Here is a 21,144-nt window from a genome sequence, read left to right as displayed (position 1 = left end):
CTCTCGGCACTTTGCATCATGTGCGAGCTTGGCAAAGATGCAAAACAGATATGCGATGCATATTCGCAGGACGCATTGGCGATAATAACCCATGCTATTTCCCGGCAGTTAAGAGAGCCAACGCAGCAGGAGCGAAGTCTATTCATAGACGCGGCTCTTTGCTTAGAAAGTTATTGCCTGACTTTCTTTCATGGACGAGAGCACTTATACCTCACCTCTGAAGAAACCCGACAACAGTTTTTTACTAGACATCAATGGATGTCTCGGCCTAGTTGCTTTGAAATGGTTGAGAGATTCTACTGCACTTGGGCCTACATGGTGAAGGAACTGAGAAGGCTACTGGCGGTTGTTGGCCATCATCTCGGATATTTGTATGGCAGAATCGAGCCATTGAGGAATTGGGCCGGGAGACATGCGGAGTATTTCCTATTCTTCTTTCAGAACGATGTCACGTATAAAAGGATGGACTGCTATGGCATCTGCCTCCTGTCGCAAGGCCTAAGCATGTTTACGAAGCTTCGGAGAATGGGAGACGAAGAATTGATCAAATTTATTGTAACAAACTTTTGGGACATCATGGAAGACGATATGACTCCTTTATCTCATGGGGATTCATTACGGTGGGCGTATATTGATTCTTTAGTCCCTTATTCATGGAAGGGCATTGAAGTGTCAAATTTTGTGACTCTTTGGAGTTATGCACTTCCCTTCTGGGACCCCGAGCTAGGATAGGAGGCTGTATGCATACTATCCACATAGTATACAGGACGGTGGGAGAGCTTCCAAGGAACTACAGATTAAGTAACTAGCAGCTGATCAAAATCATGAAACAATACCCTAACTTGTCAACCCCAGATCCATGAAACGGGCAGCCAAGACTCGAGCCGTTCCCTAGCCGACAGCGCATTCTGCGGCAAAACATATAGCAGGTCTGCTATTACGGCATGGAATTTGAGGATAATGCTGTTCAAGATTTGTTATTTCTCTGTTACTAATTATTATCGTGTTAAAACTTGTTGATTCATGTCTAAAAGTGTGTTTTTAAATTGGGGGTTTATGCGGGAGTTGAACTACTAGATGATAACGAAAAGGGTTTGGTTGGCTGAGGACATTCCAAAGAATCGATCGCCCCAACGGCCTTGGAACGTTTTATAGCAAATGAAGCAGAAACAAAAATAATTGGATGGCTTTGGTTGTCTCGTGAATAGGTAGATTTAGGTTAGGTAGGGATAACTACAGTGAATGCTTTCAGGCTTGCGCTGCGCTGTGGTGGCACGTGCTGCAATGCAGGGGTACTGTCGATACAGATCAAGTAAAGCCAGGCTGGGTTGGGCACTGCACTTTCAGCTACCTCGACTATTGGGTCACTGGTAGAGTTGCAGGTCATCCATCCACCACCATCATCATCCATCGTACACCTCATACTGTACTCGACTCAATCTCAACCTCTCTCTTCTGTTGCAGCCACCTCAGCCTCGATACTCTCGCTATATCGACAAGCCTGTCCCTCCCTTGCGACGCCAACACCCGCTCTTGCGATTTCTCTACACTTCATTCGTTTTGATGATGCCTCTGGCCCCTCGAAGGCCTCCGAAATCCGATCATTAAGCAATTCCCTCGGCGCTCAATCCCCAAATTGCCCTTCTCGACCGAGGTTTCCACTTCCTCTCATCTCTTCGGCCACTATCGATTATATATTTCCCGCCGCGAAAATACAGATATTACAAACATAAGCCGCTATGCAAGCTCCATCATCCGGTTCTCAACGCGCCTTTGCCCATCGTCGTTCGCCCGGCGCCGAGCCTGGACCACCACCCAATGTTCCTGTTCGGTCCATCTCACCAGCACTGCAGGCTCGGGCCTCGAGCGCCTCGGCGAGATCTGTACAATCTGCGGGCTCTCGAAGGATGAATCGTGAAGTAAGTATATAATTCGCAACGTGGGCAATATTGTGCCCCTGCTGAGCCCTGCTTGCCCCACGTCTATGCCTGAGCCCGATTGCAACCAAGTTGCTGACGTCCTCGTTATCTAGGGTTCTGGTGGTAGCGGTTCGAATATGCCTCTATCGCAGATCGAAAAGAGCGTCACCCACCTCCTCGTTGCAACAAAACAGCTTCTGGAAACCTTAACACAATGGTCGCGCGGACAAGCTACCGACAGCCAGGTGTCAGATGTTTACGTGCGCCTGGGCTACGAGTTCAACATGGCTTGCCGCGCATTCACTGCCATTCATGTTGACACATCTGATTTAGGAAACGTCCCCGATTCGCTGCGACATATTCTTGAGGCGACACTGAGCCAAGAGGCCAGTGCCGAGAGTTTAGAGAAATATTTGCCTAGGATCCGCGACATAATTATTAATTTGTTACACGGCCTAAAGCGCAAACAGCAGAAGCTGCGCCAGAAGCAAGCTAGAGATCGCGACGGCCATGCACCTCCCGACAGAGCAACCAGCATCAGCACTGTTAGCAGCGGCAACAGCGGGCTCACCAACATGTTGGAGGAGGGTCTAGAGAATGGATTCCAACCTCCACCTGAAGGGCAGCCGACTGAAGGTTTACCGTCGTCGAGTGGTAGTACAAACAGGTCTCCACGCCGCTTCAATGCCCAGCGTGAATCGTCTCGGCAATCCGCGATATCGGAACAGTCTTCGCTTTCCAGCAACACGATGCAGAATATGCCAGTGGTACCGCCGTATCCCGAAGGCGAGAACTCAATCCCTTCTGGGCCTACTGTACCTTCAGGCCCCCCGGGAGGAGAGCTCAACATCGATTCGTTTCCTCCTCCGCCACCTACTCCGCCTGACAACACTTCGAGCGCCCTTGCAGCTCTGCAGAAGGGTGGAGATTTAGAACGACGAGCTTCACGTCGATACTCTCAATACCAAATATCCAAACATCTGGGAGGTGCCAATGGCGTTCCGATTTTGCCTCCACAAAACTCGCCCATTCCGAATAGAGGAAGAAAGGAGGTTAGGGAATCTTTGCGCGCTGTGCAGGGTCGACAATCTATCCGACACAACCGCAATAACTCGAGCCAGTCCATGCGAGCAAACACGGCCGAGGACTCTCCCGTCAGGATACCAGATAAGGTTTCTGAAGAAAACAACGCAGCAGAACTGCCCGCCAAAACAGATAGTCCCGTGCCTCAGACCCCAGACGAGGCATATGCTGCCAGTGCAACACTTAGTGGGCCTCCCACGGATCCTATGTTCTTCCAGGACGATGGTAATTCACCAGAAACACCCAGGACTGAACATTCCAAGTCCGCACCCGAAGTTGTACCTACGCCGCCACCAAAGCCTTCTGCAACATCATACTTCCAAGATTCTCCCCCTCCAACACCTTCAAAGGATCTTACCCTGTTCCTCCAGTACAAGTCTAAAGTGAAGAAGTTTGTTTTATCAGAGGGAAGGGCCGAGCTTACAATAGGGCGTCTACAACTCGCTTTCATTGAGAAGTTTTCTTGGAATACACAGCACAATGGCGCAGATCTTCCAGAAATCTATATTCAAGACCCCGTTTCTGGTGTGCGCCATGAATTGGAGGACCTTGCCGATGTGAAGGATCGAACTGTTCTTGTCCTCAATGTGGAAGCTTTGGACGAAGTCAAGAGACATATTGACGATGGAATTGCTTCTTTGACGGAGATCGTTCGCGATGTTAAGCAAACAGTAACAGACCAAGGGGCAGCCCTTCAGCGAGTGTCAGACCGGCAGCAGGAAGCAGCAAACGAGATGGCTCGACTGGCACTATCACCACCAACAGCCGCCGCCTCCTCGGATGGAGCAAGGACGCAATTTACCTCTGGACGCAAGTTGAATAACAGTCATCTCGGAGAATTAAAGAGCCTGAAACAGGATCTGGCTGTTATGCGTCAAACCTATTCTAGTTTCCAAGCCGAAATCCAGGATTCAATGGCTACTATCCGAACCAAAGCTGCTAATGTCAAGGTTGCTACAGCTAAGGCTGCCATTCCCGATATCGAAGGCGATGCCGGCTACTCTTATGTCACCAGCGGGCGCAAACAACTCAACGGCGACTCTGACCGATTGGTTGGCAAAGTGGACGATCTCCAGGATCTCATCGAAGACTTGCGTAAGGACGTGGTGCACCGTGGTGTCCGGCCGCTACCGAGACAGTTGGATTCCGTCGGTAAGGACATCGCGACTTTGAGCAAGGAATTGAAGAGGATGGAAGAATACATGACTCAGGAGAAGCCTATCTGGACCAAGATCTGGGAGAAGGAGCTAGAAGACGTTTGCCAGGGTCGTGACGAGCTTCGCCTTATGGAAGATCTTTTGGTTGATCTGCGAGACGACCTGGAGAAGGCTTCGGAGACGTTCACCTTAGTAGAACAGGCAACCAAGGAGCAGATGAAGGACAATGGCACTGGTGCCAGTGCTGGAAACGCTCGACAATTCTCCAAGGGTCTCGTCAGCCTCGGTAACAGCAGTGACCAGAGTGCGGCAAAGGAGGGCGTTCTTGGCGAAGTGAGAGCTTTACAGCCAAACCACGAAGACCGTCTTGAGGCTATCGAGCGTGCCGAGAAGCTACGCCAGAAGGAGCTCGCAACACGAAACATCAATCCCATGCATCGCGAAATCGTCAACTTTGTCGCAGATGGCAAGCTCAAGAAGTCTGGCGGATTTGAGGAGGTTGAGCGAGCACGCAAAGCCAAGGACGACCGTATCAGACGAGAGGTGTGGCAACGCCAGAACGGCATCATTCCCGAGAACCCCATCGGCGAGGAGGAGGTTGACGGCGACGCGATTCAAGAGGCGATGGACGACGAAGAGGCTGAATTTCTAAGACAAATGATAGCGGAAGAGGAGGCGGCGGCGGCAGCGGCAGCAGATGGAGAAGACCACCCCCCACCACCACCACCAAAGGACGGCGATGACGACGGCAAGGGGCCGGAACAGCCAAACGGCGCATAGTCATGCTATTCGTGTGTTCAAGTATACATATTCTATCATGTCTAGATCGTTTGGTACGGTCCATTATGTTTACGGAGATAATGCCTGGGATGAGGTTTATGCGAGATTGTTTGAACGCGATGCATGTCGGTATGGTTACGGATATTCTCGAACTTAGGGTTTTTGGTAGTTTTAGTCGGGATTTTGTCATAGCGGAGGCGAATGGGAAATATCTGTTGTTCATACAAACTGCATGGTTTTTGTACAAGTGATTGTAAGATTTAGTACGGGGTAGACCACAAGATCACAAAGATTCGATATGATCCACGCGACCCTCAGATTCAGGGTCTTTGGAGAATGTAGGTAGAAATGCTTTCGTAATTCGTTATGTACAGTATTCCAACTCTATTTGGGCTATTCCCGTACGCTACACTCGGTATAAGTGTTTATGTATAACTTGTGTTATCTATGATATAGATATCTTGAATCGTGATCTCATGCCTGACTACTCGCCGAGGGGAGTGGATAAAGTGCGATGTAGCCAGGTACCATGGCCCGATAAACCTATTAGTCAAGTCACTCGTCACTCGTCGCTTGTCGAGAAGCCTGAGGTTGTTCAAGAACGTCTAAGCAGGCGTGTCCTACTGCTCAGGGCTACATAGAACCCTTGCTTTGAGTATAACATTTCGGTATTGTAAGTGCCCTCCATGCTCATCGCCGTGTTTAATCACCCCTGGGAAAGCGACACAGCAGATTTCTCTTCCCGTTAGTGATTCTTCGTCTTCTCCGCCTAGATCTTCCATGGTTTCAGATTCGAACATTATTCTTTGGTGCGGTAATACTGTGGGCATGTTCACGCGAAGAACGGCTTTCTGGACGGCAACAAGGCGTGCCAGCTCGACGGAGTTGTTGACAAGAACTCGTAGTCCACTATCTCGAGCTTCTGAGGGAGATGTACCGCATAGGGCGTCGAGAAGACGGGTTATTCGCTTTAAAATGACTTCTGTAATGGATGATGTTGATTCCTTCAGAGAAGATGAGTCTCGGCGGAGAAGAGACAGAGTAGAGGATCGCCAATGGTTGATGGCTTCGTCAGAGTCGGCTGTAAATATTAGTTAGTGGTCGTGGTAGCCAGTAACGAGACGCATACCATATGAAGATAGCAGTTTTTCCAGTTGTCGAAATTGTTGCGTCTGCTCGTCTGTCAAGCCGACAAAGTAGGCGTCAAACACCATCTCGACTAATATCCTTGACACAATAGATTGTAGAAGATAAACCTTGTGCGATGATGCGAGCTCCTCATACATGGGCACAAGCTCGCTAATCTCAGCCAACGTCGCCTCGTCTAGATTCTCCAGATCTGCCCGATATTAGCGCTCGATTGTTCCCGACCAGAAGCGGGATTGCTCACTTATCTTGGCCTTGCGAAAGTTCACAATGACCCAATTCTGAAGACCATTGCCTAGCCTAGCCATTCCATCGCCAAAGACCTCGTCGCACTCTTGGCCATCTGTTCTTGTGCTGCTACTCACCCACTCCTTCAATCCGCGTACTTGGCCCCTTAGCCCTCGAATCTCATCGTCTCGCTCTTTTAGTTCTCGTCGTAGAACTTCCCAGCCTTCTCGAAGTTCTTCGCGCTCGCCCTCTCGTACTTCAACTTCGGCGCGCAAAAGTCGTAGCTCCGTATCCGTCCGTAGATATTGTTGGTTCAATGCGCTGTGTTTGGCCTGCCAGAATGTCGCCGTCTCGCTTTCGTTTTGGCTCAGCTTGTCCAATTCGCGGTGGAATTCGCGTTCCATGATGCCCATCTCCTTCTCCAGATACGCAATCTTCTCATCTTTCTCTTTCAGAGCAGCCTCGAGCCCGCGCTCTTTTTCCCTTTTCTCCCTCCGTTCTTTGCGGTCCTTGTCACGGTCCTTTTCTTTTGTGCTGTTGGTCCTTGTAGCTGTGCTCTCCTTCTCTTTGAGCGGGGCACCACCGCTGTTGCTGGTGGTCTCATGTGTCTCTTCGGGGGTCGCGTTGGTGGTGGCAGCCATGGCGACTTTTGCAGGCATGGCAGGCATACTGGTTCGGCTGTTGTTGTTCGAAGCACCGGTTCGTAGGGTATGGGTAGACGGATTCCCGGTGCCTGGACGGCGCTTTTCAGAATTGTTCATGGCGGTAACGAGGCGGAGCTGTCAGATCTCGGTGTGGTGTGCGTATACCTCCACTGCAGAGGATCGGATCGTCAAGTCGTGGGGTCCAAGGATAGGCGATCCTGTTTCCACATTGTTTCTGGCATCAAGTGCGGTGGGAGTTCTATCGAAGCTTGGTTGATCGCATGGGAAGACGTTGGAGAGTTATATTGATGACGTTGGTTTCTGTATTTTGATGCCTGGAGAGGGACAGTTGATTGAGGACTTTAGGCGGCCATCCACTGTAGGTGTGCTAATTTTGAGTTTATAACAACGTCTCAGAACTGATATCGAACGGGTCGGCTGGGGTCTATGATTGCAAGCTCACGACAGAGGTAATTAATTATACATTATCACGAGTAAGATTAAATCTTAATGATCAATTAAAGGGATTTGTCTCTGGACGAAATACTGTTGCCTGTTTGTTGATTCCAAATAGACACTCTCTACTGCTATGTCAGCCTCTAACTCTCATGATAGATGGTTGGTAATCGTTATCAAATACGAAGAGATAAAGCTTCTGCCTTGTCCAAAACCACTCGTGTTTCGTCTCGAGGTAATTTATCATATGTCATGTCATGTCTCCTTCTCTATCAGGGTAATCTGGCAGCCTAGTACCCGGCTCTTTAGGCTTCCCCAAGCCAAGACTTTAGACACGATATCGCGACAAGATGTGCTTTTAGACCATCCAGACTTCCACTAAAGCTCGATTTCGGCCTCTACTTCATAAGCCTCATCGTCTGTTCCCTCAATCTTCTTTGCACCCATTCGACATAATGTAACTTTGTCCAGGGGCATATCCTCGAGCCAAACGTAGTCATCATAGAGACTAACCATGTCCCGAGCATCGATTGTCAACCTTTCTCGAATTCTCCTTCCTCTATCATCCTTGACATAGATGGTATTGACGACAGTTGCATGTAGTAATAATGGTCTGTCCTCCTTGGCCATCAGTCCAGCCTCTTGGAAAGTAGTCTTGATCTGCTCGCAGAACTTGTAAAGGATCCCCTCCGTGTCAACAGGAGCGGCGTAAAGCACTGAAGTTTTTGCCGGCGATTGCATGGCATGTAAGCCCTTGAGCGTTAGCGAGAGTCGCTCCCCAGTCGACGATGTCCCGGCCCTAGCACTTGCAAGGAACTCGCTCAATTTCAGGCCCTTGAGTACTTCGGTTGCTTGCTGGATGCCTTCATCCTTGAGGCTCATGACACCAAGCGTCAGATGCATCGTGCCGACTGGACGCACTGCCGTTGGAGGAATACCGAAGCTGGCCGGATTGGTGACTTCGGTACAGAAAGCAGCCACGGTTCTGGTGAGCTGTGGCCCGGCTAGGGGAATGCACACAAAATGCGTCGGAGACGCCCTGACTGGTTTGGGTGGCATGTTTCCGCTTGTTGAATTTTCGCAAGTGAAAGTAGATTATCCTTTCGACAAGTGATTACTCGTGAACGGTACAGGAGACGAATATGTGTGATGTATAATGCAACGTTTCCTAGTAGTCAACTGCTTCAGTTAGCAAACTAATCTTGTTCTCGGCATGATTATGGCAGATACTCCAACTCGTAGAGCACAAATATAGGAAAACCCGCACACCCTGCCACGCGGTAGAGTGGTGGTTGTGAAACATAACTAACACGCTCTGTGCAACCTATCTGACGTTGTCTGGTAACACCTCGATAATGTCAGGTCTTCGTATCGGCGGGTTTACGTAGTGCCAGTACTTTAAGGTGCGTCAAGATTACCCCACCAATGTCAGAGCTTTGGAGGCGTATCAGATCTACCATCGTGGTAAGGACCCGATAATCAACAAGTGACTGATCCCAAGACAAAGAGAGAGAGGGAGAGTTGCATGAGACACACAACACAAAAGGTAATGACACGGGAAAAATATACCAAATTAAGAAGTTACATGGCGGGCAGTCTTCTTTTTTGCACCAATTCCATACTTTGTCAAGTCTATCTCCAAACCGACTCTTCGTCATCATCATGGATCTTCAAATAGGCTTTTCAATTCAAAGAGGAGTGGAATGGTATGTCCTTCTGCACTTCCTCGTAACACCCCTGATCTGATTGACCTGGCGGGTCGTCCTCTAAGCCTCAAGCCTTTCAAGGCCTGGGGTATCTGCTTCGATGAACCCGGCCTCTTCCATCCCTGAATATACCTAAACACAACGACTATTTGATGAAAAGAAAATGTCCCTCATCCAAGGTTTACGACAAGCCTCCCAGTGGACTACTATGCCGCTGAGAGGACTGGTCCTGATCCGAACGTGACTTGTCGACTTAATCCTAGGCACTGTTTGGGTGACTGCGTTATTCCTTTTGCTCGTAATACTGCCTCAGGAGGGCTTCCACCGTGGCGTAGTCTTCCTTAACAGCCTTGAAATAGTCGCCAATGAGCTTTAGGCACTTCTCGTCGTCCGGTAGTGAAGAGCCGTCCAAGTTCTCATTCTTGCCATATCGCTGGATCGCTTCACATCCGTCCCTGATCTTGATGAGTCCCAGCGTCGCTGATGAACCCTTGAGAAAGTGACCAAGAGAAGACAATGTCTCAAGTTCTTCATTCTCCCTGTTAAAACCGGAGAAAATAATGGTCAGTTGAAGTTCTTCTTCCAGAGCACAGAGTATCCTGGACTGATATCTGTTGGATTCCACTCACAGTGCTTCCTTGATCTGGTCGAACGTCTCCTCTGCCTGCTCGAAAAAGCCGAACACGATGGACGAACTGAACTCGGTGTCGCCTGGCTCATCCATCTCCAGAATTTGCTCGAAAGTGGCCATGTCGATGTTATCGCCAAAGTCAACCTCGCCAACGGGCTCGCTCTATGGGTGAGAGTCATTAGTTACAATATCCGAGCTATTGAGCGGCCAGTATCGAGCCCACCTTGTCTTCAGCTGGCGACATTTCGGCTATGTTGTATCTCTATGATCTCGTGTCGAAGGTACCGATTTTGACGAAGTGAGGCGATGCTGAACAGCTCTGGGGTAGCAGCGTGGGGCCGGTGGAAGTGACAGGTCGGAGAGAGGAGTTGGTGACACCTAAGCTGTGAAAGTATTAGAAACTCGACCATATAAGAGAAATAATAAGTGATGCGCAAACAGAAAACAGACAGTAATCCAAAGCCAAGGATACTCAAGAGAGGAAATAGTAAATAGAAGATATTCCTTTCAGAGGTTGAAGGTGGTAAAGCTGGAGCCGGACGTTTGTGGAAGCTTGGCCCGAGGGGAAGGGAACAAGATGACGAGACTGTGGATGGAGTGGTTGGCTAGGGGTCTCAAGTCGCAGAGCAAGCGAAACAATAGCGCTCAAGTACAGCTTGTCACTCTCCAGCAGGTGGTAGCAGTGACAACAGAAGTAAAAACAGAAGAGTGACAATAGCAGCAGGTGCTGGCAAGTAGCCGTTGCGCGGACTGATTCAAGGGTGTTTTTTTTTGTACCTGAGGTTGCTGGATTGGGGGTCTCTGATTTTTGAGTTGACAGGAGCAGCAGCTGTCCGAGCGATGACGATATATGCGACGAGGACGTGTAGAGAAGGAAAAGGCAGAGAAGAGCACAGCGCAGCACAGCACAGCACAGCAGCGCAAATCAAAATAAAGCAAAAGTAGAAAAACAGAGTAAGGCAGAGCAGAATAATGGCTCGAGTGATATGGCTTAGCCAGAAAGGCGGCGGTTAAGAAGTGTGTGATATCGGCTGCTGGTATGTGGGCAGTCAAACCTCATAGGTGAGGGGCTAACGATGGAGAGTGAGGGTCGTGTCGTCCAGGTACCTAGAATGGATATGGAAATGGATAACCACCAGGGGACAACAGTACAATAGACAATACAGAGCCATTGTGAGTGGGGTTAAGCCGCTCTAGTAAATGCAAGGCGTCGAATCCAAAACCCATTCATCCATCCGAGACTGGGAGACTGGGAGACGGCACGTTTAGGGGAGTGGGGGATGGTGTTTAGTGCGGAAATGATGAAAATTTAGGCGACCTGACCTCTAACTAAGGCCGAATAGACGAGAGACATACAGTATATCAAGTACCGACACGCAGTTCTTGAAAAATGAAGAAAGGCGTGGTGGAAGAGATATCAACGAGAATCAAAAAAGAGAGAAAGGCAAAATGTGCAATGAATAGAGGGACATGTCTTCTTACCAGGCTATGACAGTGGGAGGCGGGGCCACCAAACTGTAAAGTCTCTTGTTTTACCTCGGAGGCGTGAGATATATAGGACGTAATTGTCCAGATAAGAAAGAATATACCTATCAATGTTTCTTTTCTTCTTTTTACTTCTAGGTCCCTCGGTTATGTCTCTTCGCGCTTGTGAATACCGCGGTACTCAGCGCGTACGGTTGAGAGAGTGTGAGTGTCCTCCTGCTGAACTGTGATCTAACACTGACGTTCTGCGGGAGATCCCGAGGAGTGATATCCCGGTACGACTGACGACAGTGGCTGCATATAACGTTGGAGAGCACGAGAAGAGTCGGATCCGGGGCACAGGAAAGCCGTTGAGTAGTCCCGTAATGAGTTGTAGGTAAGAAATAAAGATAGAGGATACCCAGGTAGGTAGGCAGAATAACAAAGGGTGAAGAAAAGAGAAAAACCTCCTCGTGTTAGTTAGTTAGTATCTTGAAATTGCACTACACTTCAGACAGTACATAGGTATGTACCTGTAGGTGGGTGAACCGTAAAAGCCCCCAGTCCTGGTCCTAGTCCCCGTCCCAGTCGCAAGGGCCCAGGCAGTCCCATGGAGGATAGGAGGGGTACAAGGGCCCTGCCGATTACGTCGGTGATTTGTACAAGAGTCCACTAAAATAGGGAAGAAAAGAGAAAGAAAATTGGGGAAGGGACAGCTCTTGCATCATTAGGTTCCATTCCGTCAGGAAGCAGAAGGCCTAGATTCCAAAGCTTCCATTTGACGCACCAATCCCTAAATCGCAAAAGATCGCCTGTCATCCATCATACCAGTCACTCAGTCTCCTTTGTCGCTGGGTTCTGGTTCTTGATATGTACAAAGTACCGCGACTCTGTTCTGTTCTGTTCTCCAGGTCAAGCCAAGCCAGGTCAGTGCCATCCATGCTTGTGCCACGCGATAACTTAATAGTACAGACGTTTCTTGACATCGCTGACTCGGCACACGATCAAAAGGTCTCCCTCCAAGAGAATGGAATTAGAAAGTCACTCGTCTTGTTGTTCTCGTCCTCGTTCTGGTTCTCCGGGACTCACAACCGCATCCGCCTAGCGCAAAAATGCTTGAGCTTTAACGTACCTACTTATTCCGCTAGTCTACAACGACAGCATGCACCATAAAACGAGCCAAATCCAAATGCGATCATGAGCAGGAACGATTTCTTCGGCATGTATCCGGGATCCAAGACAAAAAGGATGTTTCGTATGATGACTTTCTCCAGCTTATGCTGACAATGCCGCACATAAGAATGACATACAGGGGACAACAGAGTCAAGAGTCTCGTTATATCCACGCAACCGGTTATTGGTTGTGGGCTCTATGATAGTTAAGAGATAAATCCTCCGGTGTGGTATCTACGTTTCCGGGGCCCAGGAAACTGTCACCCGAGGCTGAAGAAACTCGATATCGCCTAAACTTGGTACCCGGTGTTCCCTTTACTTGCTAGCCAGCCTCTACTCTGATAGATCATCTCCTGTTAACGTCCTTTTTCTCACTCAATATTTCTCGGCCGAAAGATTTTTCACTAAGCTGCTTACCCATGGTATCCCGACGTAAAGACAAGAAAAGTAGCCACATTGTTGGGGACTGTCTCTCGAGTCTCGAGACAAGTCGCAATGTTCACCGAGTCACCGGCCCACCTGTTCAACTCTTGGTTCTTGCTCAGACTGGATACGATCGGCATCTAGGCCTTGGGTGCTGTCGCTCTTTTTACAGAATTCCAACTTTTGGGAAAGCAAGCTCCTGCAAGCATTGGGAAGCTTAGGATGACATGCACGCCGTCTTATGCCCGCTGGCCCACCCTTCGAAGAAGCTGGCCCCAGCCAACGTAACGAACCCCTCAAAGATTGCAACATGGAAGTTAATGCTGCCTTTTACACCAGCCACCGCAGAGGTGTTCATTGCGGTATTTTCTCCATCATGTCTCCTCTCCTGTCGACTTGTGGCTTGGGTTCGATGCTTGGGTTGGTCTCGCTACGCCAATGTCGGTCCCTGCAGGGTCCGTTGATCATCTCATTTAGCACCCCTCAATTTGCTTGCTGCCCCTCGTGCACGGTCACGATCATGGCCAAGTCATGTCATGACTGATGGCGGGGCCTAGCCGTCGACGGTTTAACAGCTGGTGCACTTACCATGCTAGCTATTCGTCGAATGGTCTGGTTAACTACAATGTAGACAGGGCCCTTGACTCTTGGGAGTTGTATACAGAAGCTGGCTCATGAACACCTGGGTTGAGTTATCTGCCGGCTAAAACCCACCTGTCATTCAGAGGGGCATTAATCATGCTCCCACTTAAATACAGGATCTTACCAAGTGATCCATGTTTCGAGTGATGCTCTTGATATTGGGCCGTCTTCGCAATTAGTCTCCACCGCATTGGACTTCACCGCAAACCATTAACTACACTCGGACTGCTTAGCGAAACAGGTGACTTTCTCATGCGCGGCCAGTACCTGAAGCTACACTTCTTCAGAGGAGGAACTTTGGCGGAATCTCGTCACTTGTATTCCGTGCAACGCTATCCACATCACAATCGAACCACCAGTTGCCAAATTGGACAAGAAGGCTTCAACTGAGCGCATCAGCTATCACATACACGAGTCGCATACGACATATAACAAAGTTTGACGGGTGACATATCTCACACCGAGCCCATCTGCGATACCCTGCCATCATTCCCGCATGGAACGACCCCATTCGAGGCCCGCAGCACATCCTCCTGCGAGGTGACAACCCCCCACAAACCGGTTTTGATTTATTCTACTCAGCTCTTGCGCCTTAGCCGAATGATTGCGGTGAGTATCTCTTTGTCTTTCTTTTCTTATTTGCATCCGCTTGGGCTCGAGTCGTAGCAGTGTGCATAGGTAAGCAGCATACGGTATAAAACAAAACAGGACAGCCAAAGTGACGTGGCACACTCTGGCTGTCAGTTGACTTGATGCTTGACTCCCCCTTGACTCCCGGGATGCGGAAGGGGAGTGGGGCGGTGAACGGACCCCGCGCCGGCCCAGCAAAGCATGGACGGCACCGGTATTGAAGCCAAGGAAACACATCCTGATGGAACTTGATTGGAAATGCCATGTTTATTCGACAAGGTTTCAAGAAAGCAGTATCTGAGCCCACCATCATCCGCGGCTCGGTTGTAAGAAAGGCAGCTAGGGAAATCAGAGTATCTATCTCGGAAAGTCTGCTTTCTGGAAGCAAGGCCGAGGCTATATAAATCAGGAAAACAATATTAACATATTACGCTCTTGTCCATTCTCTTTTTACTTTACCAAACCTGACCCTTTACCACTTGTATAATCATGCCGACACGGTTTATCGTCTTAGTTTCAGGAACTCATTCTGTCTAAAACATCACCTTCGTGGCCACACTCAACAGCCAGGCTGCATCCTTCCAACCGCCTTCATCAGCTTTTGGAGGAGGCACGCGCTCGTCTGGGACTGTTGATATGCCTGCTAAATTGTGGGACGACCAGCTACGAGACTGGCCGAGTTGAGATTCGTTGTCTCGTGGTGTCTCATCACTGTCCTCGTCCGAATCTTCATCGTCTTCTTCTACTGAGAAAAGAGACCAGACGCTGCCAAACCAGGTGCCTGTGTTAGCTTGGCCTTTTCGAACCAGCCGTCGCACGGTGGCCTCATCATCTTGTGCCACATCCTGTTCAAGCTCCTCCAGCTTTTCGTCGAGATTGACAAAATCAGGGCCGGGAAGCTCGTTGTTGACTCCTTGGTGGGGGAAGTAAGACCCTTCTGCAGCCGTAGATAGCTCGAGGGGTGAATGAAGTAGGCTCCGGGGCCGTGTCAAGCTATGAGAGCGACTGTGAGTGCGGCTAGGAAAGCGGCTGGCATAGGGAGATGCATCCTCCGGGATTGGAGCAACGCTACCGCGACGGCTGGCATGGCGACTCGTAAGCTCGCGTTCACGGGCAAGCTCATTCTCAAAGGCATCCTCATCAGGGTCCATTCCCCCAAGGCTAGTTGAGCTTTGACGCGAGACTAGCCACGTCTGACCCTTGAACTCACGAGCTTCGGAGCTCATGAGCGCGCCTGTTCGAAGTAGCCAATCGCTATCATTGCGATGGCGCATGCTGAAGCTCATATCATCTTTAGGACGTTTGGGTGTTGCACGGCCTGATGGAGCTTTTCGCGTTCCGCTGGCAGCGAGGTGGGATGCGGATTTGCTCTTGGCGAGTGGTGTTGACGATGTTCGAGTGCTGGACTGTGAGCGCGGTGCCGTAGGAGAGCGAGCGAAAAGACGCGGAGTCGTGGGCGCCGACTTGCCCTGGATGTAAGAAGGAATTGGGTGGATGGGCGAGTGAGGGTGTGATGCGATTGCGTCGGCTATGAGCTCGTCGTCGTTGAGGGGAAGCTTGGCGGTCAAGGGCGCGAGAGAGAGATGGTTCAAATTGGAGGAGGAGCGGTTCTTGCGACGAGCGCGGTCGGAATGTTGGTTGTATGCAACGTCCATGTTGACGACGATGGGGTTTTCGTTATCGGAGAAGGTATCGTCAGTATGGTGATACAAACAATGACCAGGCGAAGAAGCAGCCTAGCACGGAACGTTAAGTTGTTGGGGTTGGTGTTGAGAACAGATGAAATGCGGAGAGACGGAAGCCAATAGCTGAACGGATAGCGGCGATCGGCATGTGATGGGAATAGCTGCAGCTGGATATAAACGGCAGATGGAAGTGAAACTGGGAACAGTCAATCAACACAAGAAGGAGGGCGAGCACGATCATGTATAAGAAGACGGAAAGTGACTGAATTGAAATGGTCAGGTCATTAAAATAAGGTAATAAAATACAAAATGAGGCGACAAAATCTTCAATCGCCGAGGCCCGGAATAGTAAACGGGGGGGAACCTGCATTAGTTATACCTAAGTCGTATGAAGAAGGAAAAGAATGTGTGATGCAACCAGAAGGGAAAAAACGCTCTCGGGGGGCATTGATCAGAACTTTCAACGATGGCGAGTTAGGTACTTTACTTGGGAGTCATGGCAGGTATCGCAGAGGCTAAACCACCCCGCATCGCTACTTTACCCACCAACCTCACCAAGTACCGCAAAAAAATCTCGAATTCTCGGGCATCGACTCCAAATCTAGCAAATTCATCGCCGCATCACACCCAAGAAAAGAAACAAGGAAGAAAAAAAGTATCACCACTTGAACCTGATCTGTCGGCATTGTCCGAAGGGGGACCAGACAAAACATAAACCTGGTACTGGTCGAACGATAGCTGCACATCAGCCAAGATGCGCAACCTTCGAAACATTCGATTCGGACAATTCCAGCGTGCTAATGTCACGGCTGCTTGTTGGGATCCTGAGAAGGATGAGGTTCTCTGCGTAGCTGGACCTACCGAGGAGAGCAGTGGTATCGAGTTGCTAAGGGTCGCTGGCGATCAAGATATGTAAGTATCTATCTATCTATCTATCTCATAGAATATTACATTATTACATACAACTTCAACAGTCGCTTACTATTTGTAGTCCAATTCGTACAGTGGCAACTTGGGATGCTCCCAGCCCAACACCAGATCTTGCTGTCGACAGAGTTGTCAGTCTGCAATATCTCAGTGGTTCAGCGACTACATGTCTTGTCCTTGAGGGAGGCGACATCATCACAGTCCAAGAAGATGAGTTCTCAGGCCAAGATGCTCACATCGAGATTGTCGGTTCCATCGATGCCGGCATTGCTGCCGCTCGATGGTCTCCCGACGAAGAGCTACTTATCGTTGTCACAAAAGAGAACAATGTTATCTTCATGGGATCTACTTTCGACCCCGTTGCAGAAATCACAATGACAGTCGAGGATCTCAACGCATCCAAGCATGTTTCTGTTGGATGGGGAAAGAAGGAGACGCAATTCCAAGGTCGAGGCGCAAAGGCCATGCGCGATCCTACTATCCCTGAAAAGGTCGACGAAGGCGTGCCTAGTCCACAGGAAGACGGTGCGACGACCATTAGCTGGAGAGGAGACGGCGCTTATGTCGCTATCAACTCTGTGCAAGAGGGATCTCGTCGTGTTATCCGCGTATACTCACGAGAGGGCGAACTTGACAGCGCAAGTGAGCCTGTCGATGGTTTCGAAAGTGCTCTGAGCTGGCGACCAGCTGGAAACCTGATGGCGGGTATTCAGCGATTCTCAAACCGTATAGATGTGGTTTTCTTTGAGAGGAATGGTCTGCGACACGGAGAATTCACACTGCGTTCTCCTTCTGGACCAGTGGAAGCTCATGAGAAAATTCGTCTTGAGTGGAACTCAGATTCTACTGTCCTGGCAGTCATCTTCAAGGACATGATCCAGCTATGGACAATGGGCAATTACCACTGGTATCTCAAGCAAGAGATGCCCATAGAGGCAAACTCTACATGTCTTTCATGGCACCCTGAGAAGGCTCTCCGCTTCGCTGCTGCATCTACGAGTAACGTGGTTGTTGCCGAGCATATCTTTTATACAGCAAGGGGATCATGTCTGCCACCACATGACAACGGCGCTGTTGCGGTTATTGATGGCGAGACGGTCAAGTTGACTCCGTTCAGGACAGTCAACGTGCCACCTCCCATGTCAATGTTCGACATCACAGCTTCCGCTGCCGTTGTTGATGTTGCATTTGGTCGTGACAATACCTCTTTTGCTATCCTCCACCGAAAGGGCATTGATATCTATACTTGGCCTGTCAAGAACGGCAGGTCTATCAAGCCGCAGATGTCAAAGAAGATCACATTCGACGAAATGGCCAGCCCGGGTTACAACGTTCTTTTGAGAATTGCCGCAGTCGCTGAAGCTTTCCACTACTTCGGCTTTGAGGAAGAAAAGGGGTTCGTTCAACGATCTGTACAGGCTACCGGTGAGGGCGAGACATCTGCTACTGATGTCAACTCTCAAGAGGTCTTGGTTGCTACAGCCAGCTACCAAGATGAGAGCTCTTTTACGGGCTATGGCCAGGATAACTCAGGAAAGCTGTTCCACATTGGCGAGTCTGGTAACGAGATTCTTCCTGTCCAATTCCAGACACAACTTCCTTGGTTTGAGATTAGCAAAGTCGATGATGAGATTGTTGCCTTCGGTCTGTCCAGAAATGGTCACATCTACGCCAACTCTCGCCTCCTGGCAAAGAACTGCACATCCTTTGTCGTCACCCCTAGCCATCTCATCTTTACTACTAACAACCACTTGGTTAAGTTTGTTCACTTGTCCGCGAACGTCGACGGTAAGCCATTTTTATCTCTTTCACGGCCAATTACTAATACCAACCAGAGCTTGAAGTCCCTGAAGATGACCCCGAGACCGACGAACGATGCCGCAGCGTGGAGCGAGGATCACGACTTGTCACTGCCATCCCCTCTAACATGAGCATTGTTCTTCAGATGCCCCGTGGAAACCTCGAGACTGTCTTCCCTAGAGCCTTGGTTGTGGCGGGTATCCGTAACCTGATCGATGAGAAGAACTACGCCCGTGCTTTCTCATACTGTCGAACTCAGCGCGTGGACATGAACATTCTTTACGATCATCAGCCTGAGCAGTTCTTGGCCAACGTGGGGCTCTTCCTTGACCAAATCCCAGATACTGCTCACATCGACCTCTTCCTCTCTTCGCTTCGGTAAGACATCCTTTATTCACACTGTCAAGTCTATAGCTAATCAAAAACAGTGCCGAAGACGTTACTCAGACCATGTACCAGGATACGAAACGATCAAAGGCTTTTGGTGCCGATGCTGTTGCGTCTGATTTGTCTCCTGCTCCACGAGGCTCTGCAGCAAAGGTCAACACCGTCTGCGATGCTCTGCTCGGCGCCCTACAGAGCCGCAAGGCCACCAACCTCCAGAACACCATTACTGCGCACGTGTGCAAGTCGCCGCCTGCCCTTGATGATGGCCTCCTCCTCGTTTCTGAGTTGATGCAGGAGGACGAGAAGATTGCCGAGAAGGCTGTTGAGCACATCTGCTTCTTGGTTGACGTCAATCGTCTCTACGAGAATGCGCTGGGTCTTTACAATCTTGAACTGGCTCTCCTCGTCGCTCAGCAGTCTCAGCGCGATCCCCGCGAATACTTGCCCTTTATTCAGAACCTGCACTCTTTGACAGAGCTTCGCCGAAAGTTTGAAATCGACGATCACCTTGAACGCCGTGTCAAGGCTCTTGGCCATCTCCAGAACATGGATGTCTTTGATGAACTTCTTGCATACACCACCAAACACTCTCTATACCACGACTCTCTACGTCTCTACCGATACGATCCTCCTCGCCTCCGAGAACTCACAGCTGCATATGCCGCCTACCTAGAGTCCACCTCGGCTTACCGCGAGGCAGGTCTCGCCTACGAGTCTCTCGAAAACTACGCCAAGGCAACCAGTTGCTACCGAACCGCCGGCGCTACGTGTTGGCAAGAGTGTCTCTACACTGCAGCACAGCAGCAACCTCCCATGTCTGCTGAGTCCATGACTGATCTCGCCAGCAACCTTGCGGATGCCCTCTGGGAAGCAAAGGATTATTCGTCTGCGGCTACTATCCACCTTGAGTATCTTGATTCAATTGACATGGCTGTCAGTTGCCTCTGCAAGGGTTATCACTTCGCCGATGCCATCCGCCTTGTCATCCAGCGCAACCGTCCCGATCTCCTCACCACCAGCGTCGATACTGGTCTCGCTGACGCACTGGGCACTACAACTGAGTTCCTCGCTGACTGCAAGGCCCAGCTCAAGGCCCAGATTCCTCGCGTCGCTGAGCTTCGACGCAAGGCTATCGAGGACCCTCTTGCGTTCTACGAAGGAGACCGCGCCGGTGGCATGGACATTCCCGACGATGTCTCGGTCGCAGCATCTTCCCGTGTCAGCACCAGTGCATCACTCTTCACACGATATACAGGCAAGGCCGGCAGTGTAGGCACAGCTGGAACAGGTGTCAGTCGAGCGACAAGCAAGAACCGCAAGCGCGAAGAAAAGAAGCGTGCTCGCGGACGCAAGGGAACCGTTTACGAGGAGGAGTATCTCGTCAACAGTATCCGCCGTCTGATCGACCGTGTAAGCGCTGCCGCACCAGATACCGAGCGTCTCATCTTTGCGCTTGTCCGAAGAAACATGCCCGAGCGAGCACGCGCCGCTGAAGCCCTCATGGCTGACGTGTCCGAGGCTTGTACTTCTGCTGTTTCTGAGGTGTTCAAGTCGACAGAGCCAGAGGGTGAGAAGAAGAACGAGGGCGAGCCGACGTGGCACGCTACTGGAGGAGAAGCAGTGTTGCAGGATTTCGTTATGGGACAAGGAAAGAAGTTGGAGCCTCCTGTTGTGACGGGGGTTAAGAAGCTTACGCTATTGGGATCATGATTAAAATGTTATAGAAAAGTTATGTTAAAATGATATGAGTAAAAGAGTAAAAGATTCAAGATTTTGTCGTTACCAATTCTGCGCTTGGTTACAGCAGCTGTTTTGTATCAATTGTGTCACCTTGACATCGGTACTTACCCGTCGTATTGTGGTGTATGATATAACTCAATTAGAATAAGGGTAAGGATATTCAAGATAGGCCCAGAATAGAATCTGTTCAATTCTTTTCATTTTGACACTATCAGTCCATCTCAGTAAGTCCTTGTGGAGAAACGGGAATGAGACGCTGAGACAGTTCGAATAGGCTGCCATCGCAATGCATTCCTTGTCTGGCTGATTACTGTGAACACCCACTTGTTTCTATACTGTCCACATAGGGCTGATGCTGGCTTTCGGCAATGCATGCCAACTCATTATTCCTGACTGCGTGCATTTATGGTTAATCGAGGAATGTTGAAGACGCATAAAAGGGTTGCGGCAGCAGCCTGCTTGGCGTCAAAATGTCTCGGACATTCTTGCAGGGTCATGCTGCACGTCGTAATTGCTTAGAGTT

The 21,144-nt window shown here is 49.8% G+C and overlaps 6 protein-coding genes across 6 annotated transcripts, besides 2 other annotated features; 2 read left to right on the top strand and 4 right to left on the bottom strand.

Moving 5' to 3' along the window:
• Nucleotides 1-1,739: 1,739 nt before the first annotated feature.
• FPSE_12100 (uncharacterized protein) lies at nt 1,740-4,939 on the top strand (the record flags this gene model as incomplete). The annotated part of the gene is made up of 2 exons (XM_009265217.1): nt 1,740-1,919; nt 2,033-4,939. 2 exons carry the CDS (start codon nt 1,740-1,742, stop codon nt 4,937-4,939), a joined length of 3,087 nt encoding a protein of 1,028 aa, XP_009263492.1.
• A 620-nt stretch (nt 4,940-5,559) lies between these two features.
• On the bottom strand, nt 5,560-7,074 carry FPSE_12099 (uncharacterized protein; the record flags this gene model as incomplete). Its single annotated transcript, XM_009265216.1, has 3 exons — nt 5,560-6,020; nt 6,069-6,278; nt 6,330-7,074. 3 exons carry the CDS (start codon nt 7,072-7,074, stop codon nt 5,560-5,562), a joined length of 1,416 nt encoding a protein of 471 aa, XP_009263491.1.
• Nucleotides 7,075-7,791: 717 nt separating this feature from the next.
• Nucleotides 7,792-8,472, bottom strand: FPSE_12098 (uncharacterized protein; the record flags this gene model as incomplete). Its single annotated transcript, XM_009265215.1, has 1 exon — nt 7,792-8,472. The coding sequence occupies one exon, from the start codon at nt 8,470-8,472 to the stop codon at nt 7,792-7,794; it is 681 nt and encodes a 226-aa protein (XP_009263490.1).
• Nucleotides 8,473-9,402: 930 nt separating this feature from the next.
• FPSE_12097 (uncharacterized protein) lies at nt 9,403-9,994 on the bottom strand (the record flags this gene model as incomplete). Its single annotated transcript, XM_009265214.1, has 3 exons — nt 9,403-9,658; nt 9,749-9,912; nt 9,974-9,994. 3 exons carry the CDS (start codon nt 9,992-9,994, stop codon nt 9,403-9,405), a joined length of 441 nt encoding a protein of 146 aa, XP_009263489.1.
• Nucleotides 9,995-10,639: 645 nt separating this feature from the next.
• Nucleotides 10,640-10,668: a microsatellite.
• A 3,947-nt stretch (nt 10,669-14,615) lies between these two features.
• FPSE_12096 (uncharacterized protein) lies at nt 14,616-15,737 on the bottom strand (the record flags this gene model as incomplete). Its single annotated transcript, XM_009265213.1, has 1 exon — nt 14,616-15,737. The coding sequence occupies one exon, from the start codon at nt 15,735-15,737 to the stop codon at nt 14,616-14,618; it is 1,122 nt and encodes a 373-aa protein (XP_009263488.1).
• A 784-nt stretch (nt 15,738-16,521) lies between these two features.
• On the top strand, nt 16,522-20,591 carry FPSE_12095 (uncharacterized protein; the record flags this gene model as incomplete). Its single annotated transcript, XM_009265212.1, has 4 exons — nt 16,522-16,679; nt 16,759-18,482; nt 18,530-18,872; nt 18,923-20,591. 4 exons carry the CDS (start codon nt 16,522-16,524, stop codon nt 20,589-20,591), a joined length of 3,894 nt encoding a protein of 1,297 aa, XP_009263487.1.
• Nucleotides 16,685-16,705: a microsatellite.
• Nucleotides 20,592-21,144: the final 553 nt, after the last annotated feature.

This window comes from Fusarium pseudograminearum, chromosome 2, assembly GCF_000303195.2.
Source record: "Fusarium pseudograminearum CS3096 chromosome 2, whole genome shotgun sequence".
Classification (NCBI taxonomy): Eukaryota; Fungi; Ascomycota; class Sordariomycetes; order Hypocreales; family Nectriaceae; genus Fusarium; species Fusarium pseudograminearum.
Note: the sequence above shows the minus strand (reverse complement) of the source record. Positions and strands in the feature narration are given on the sequence as shown.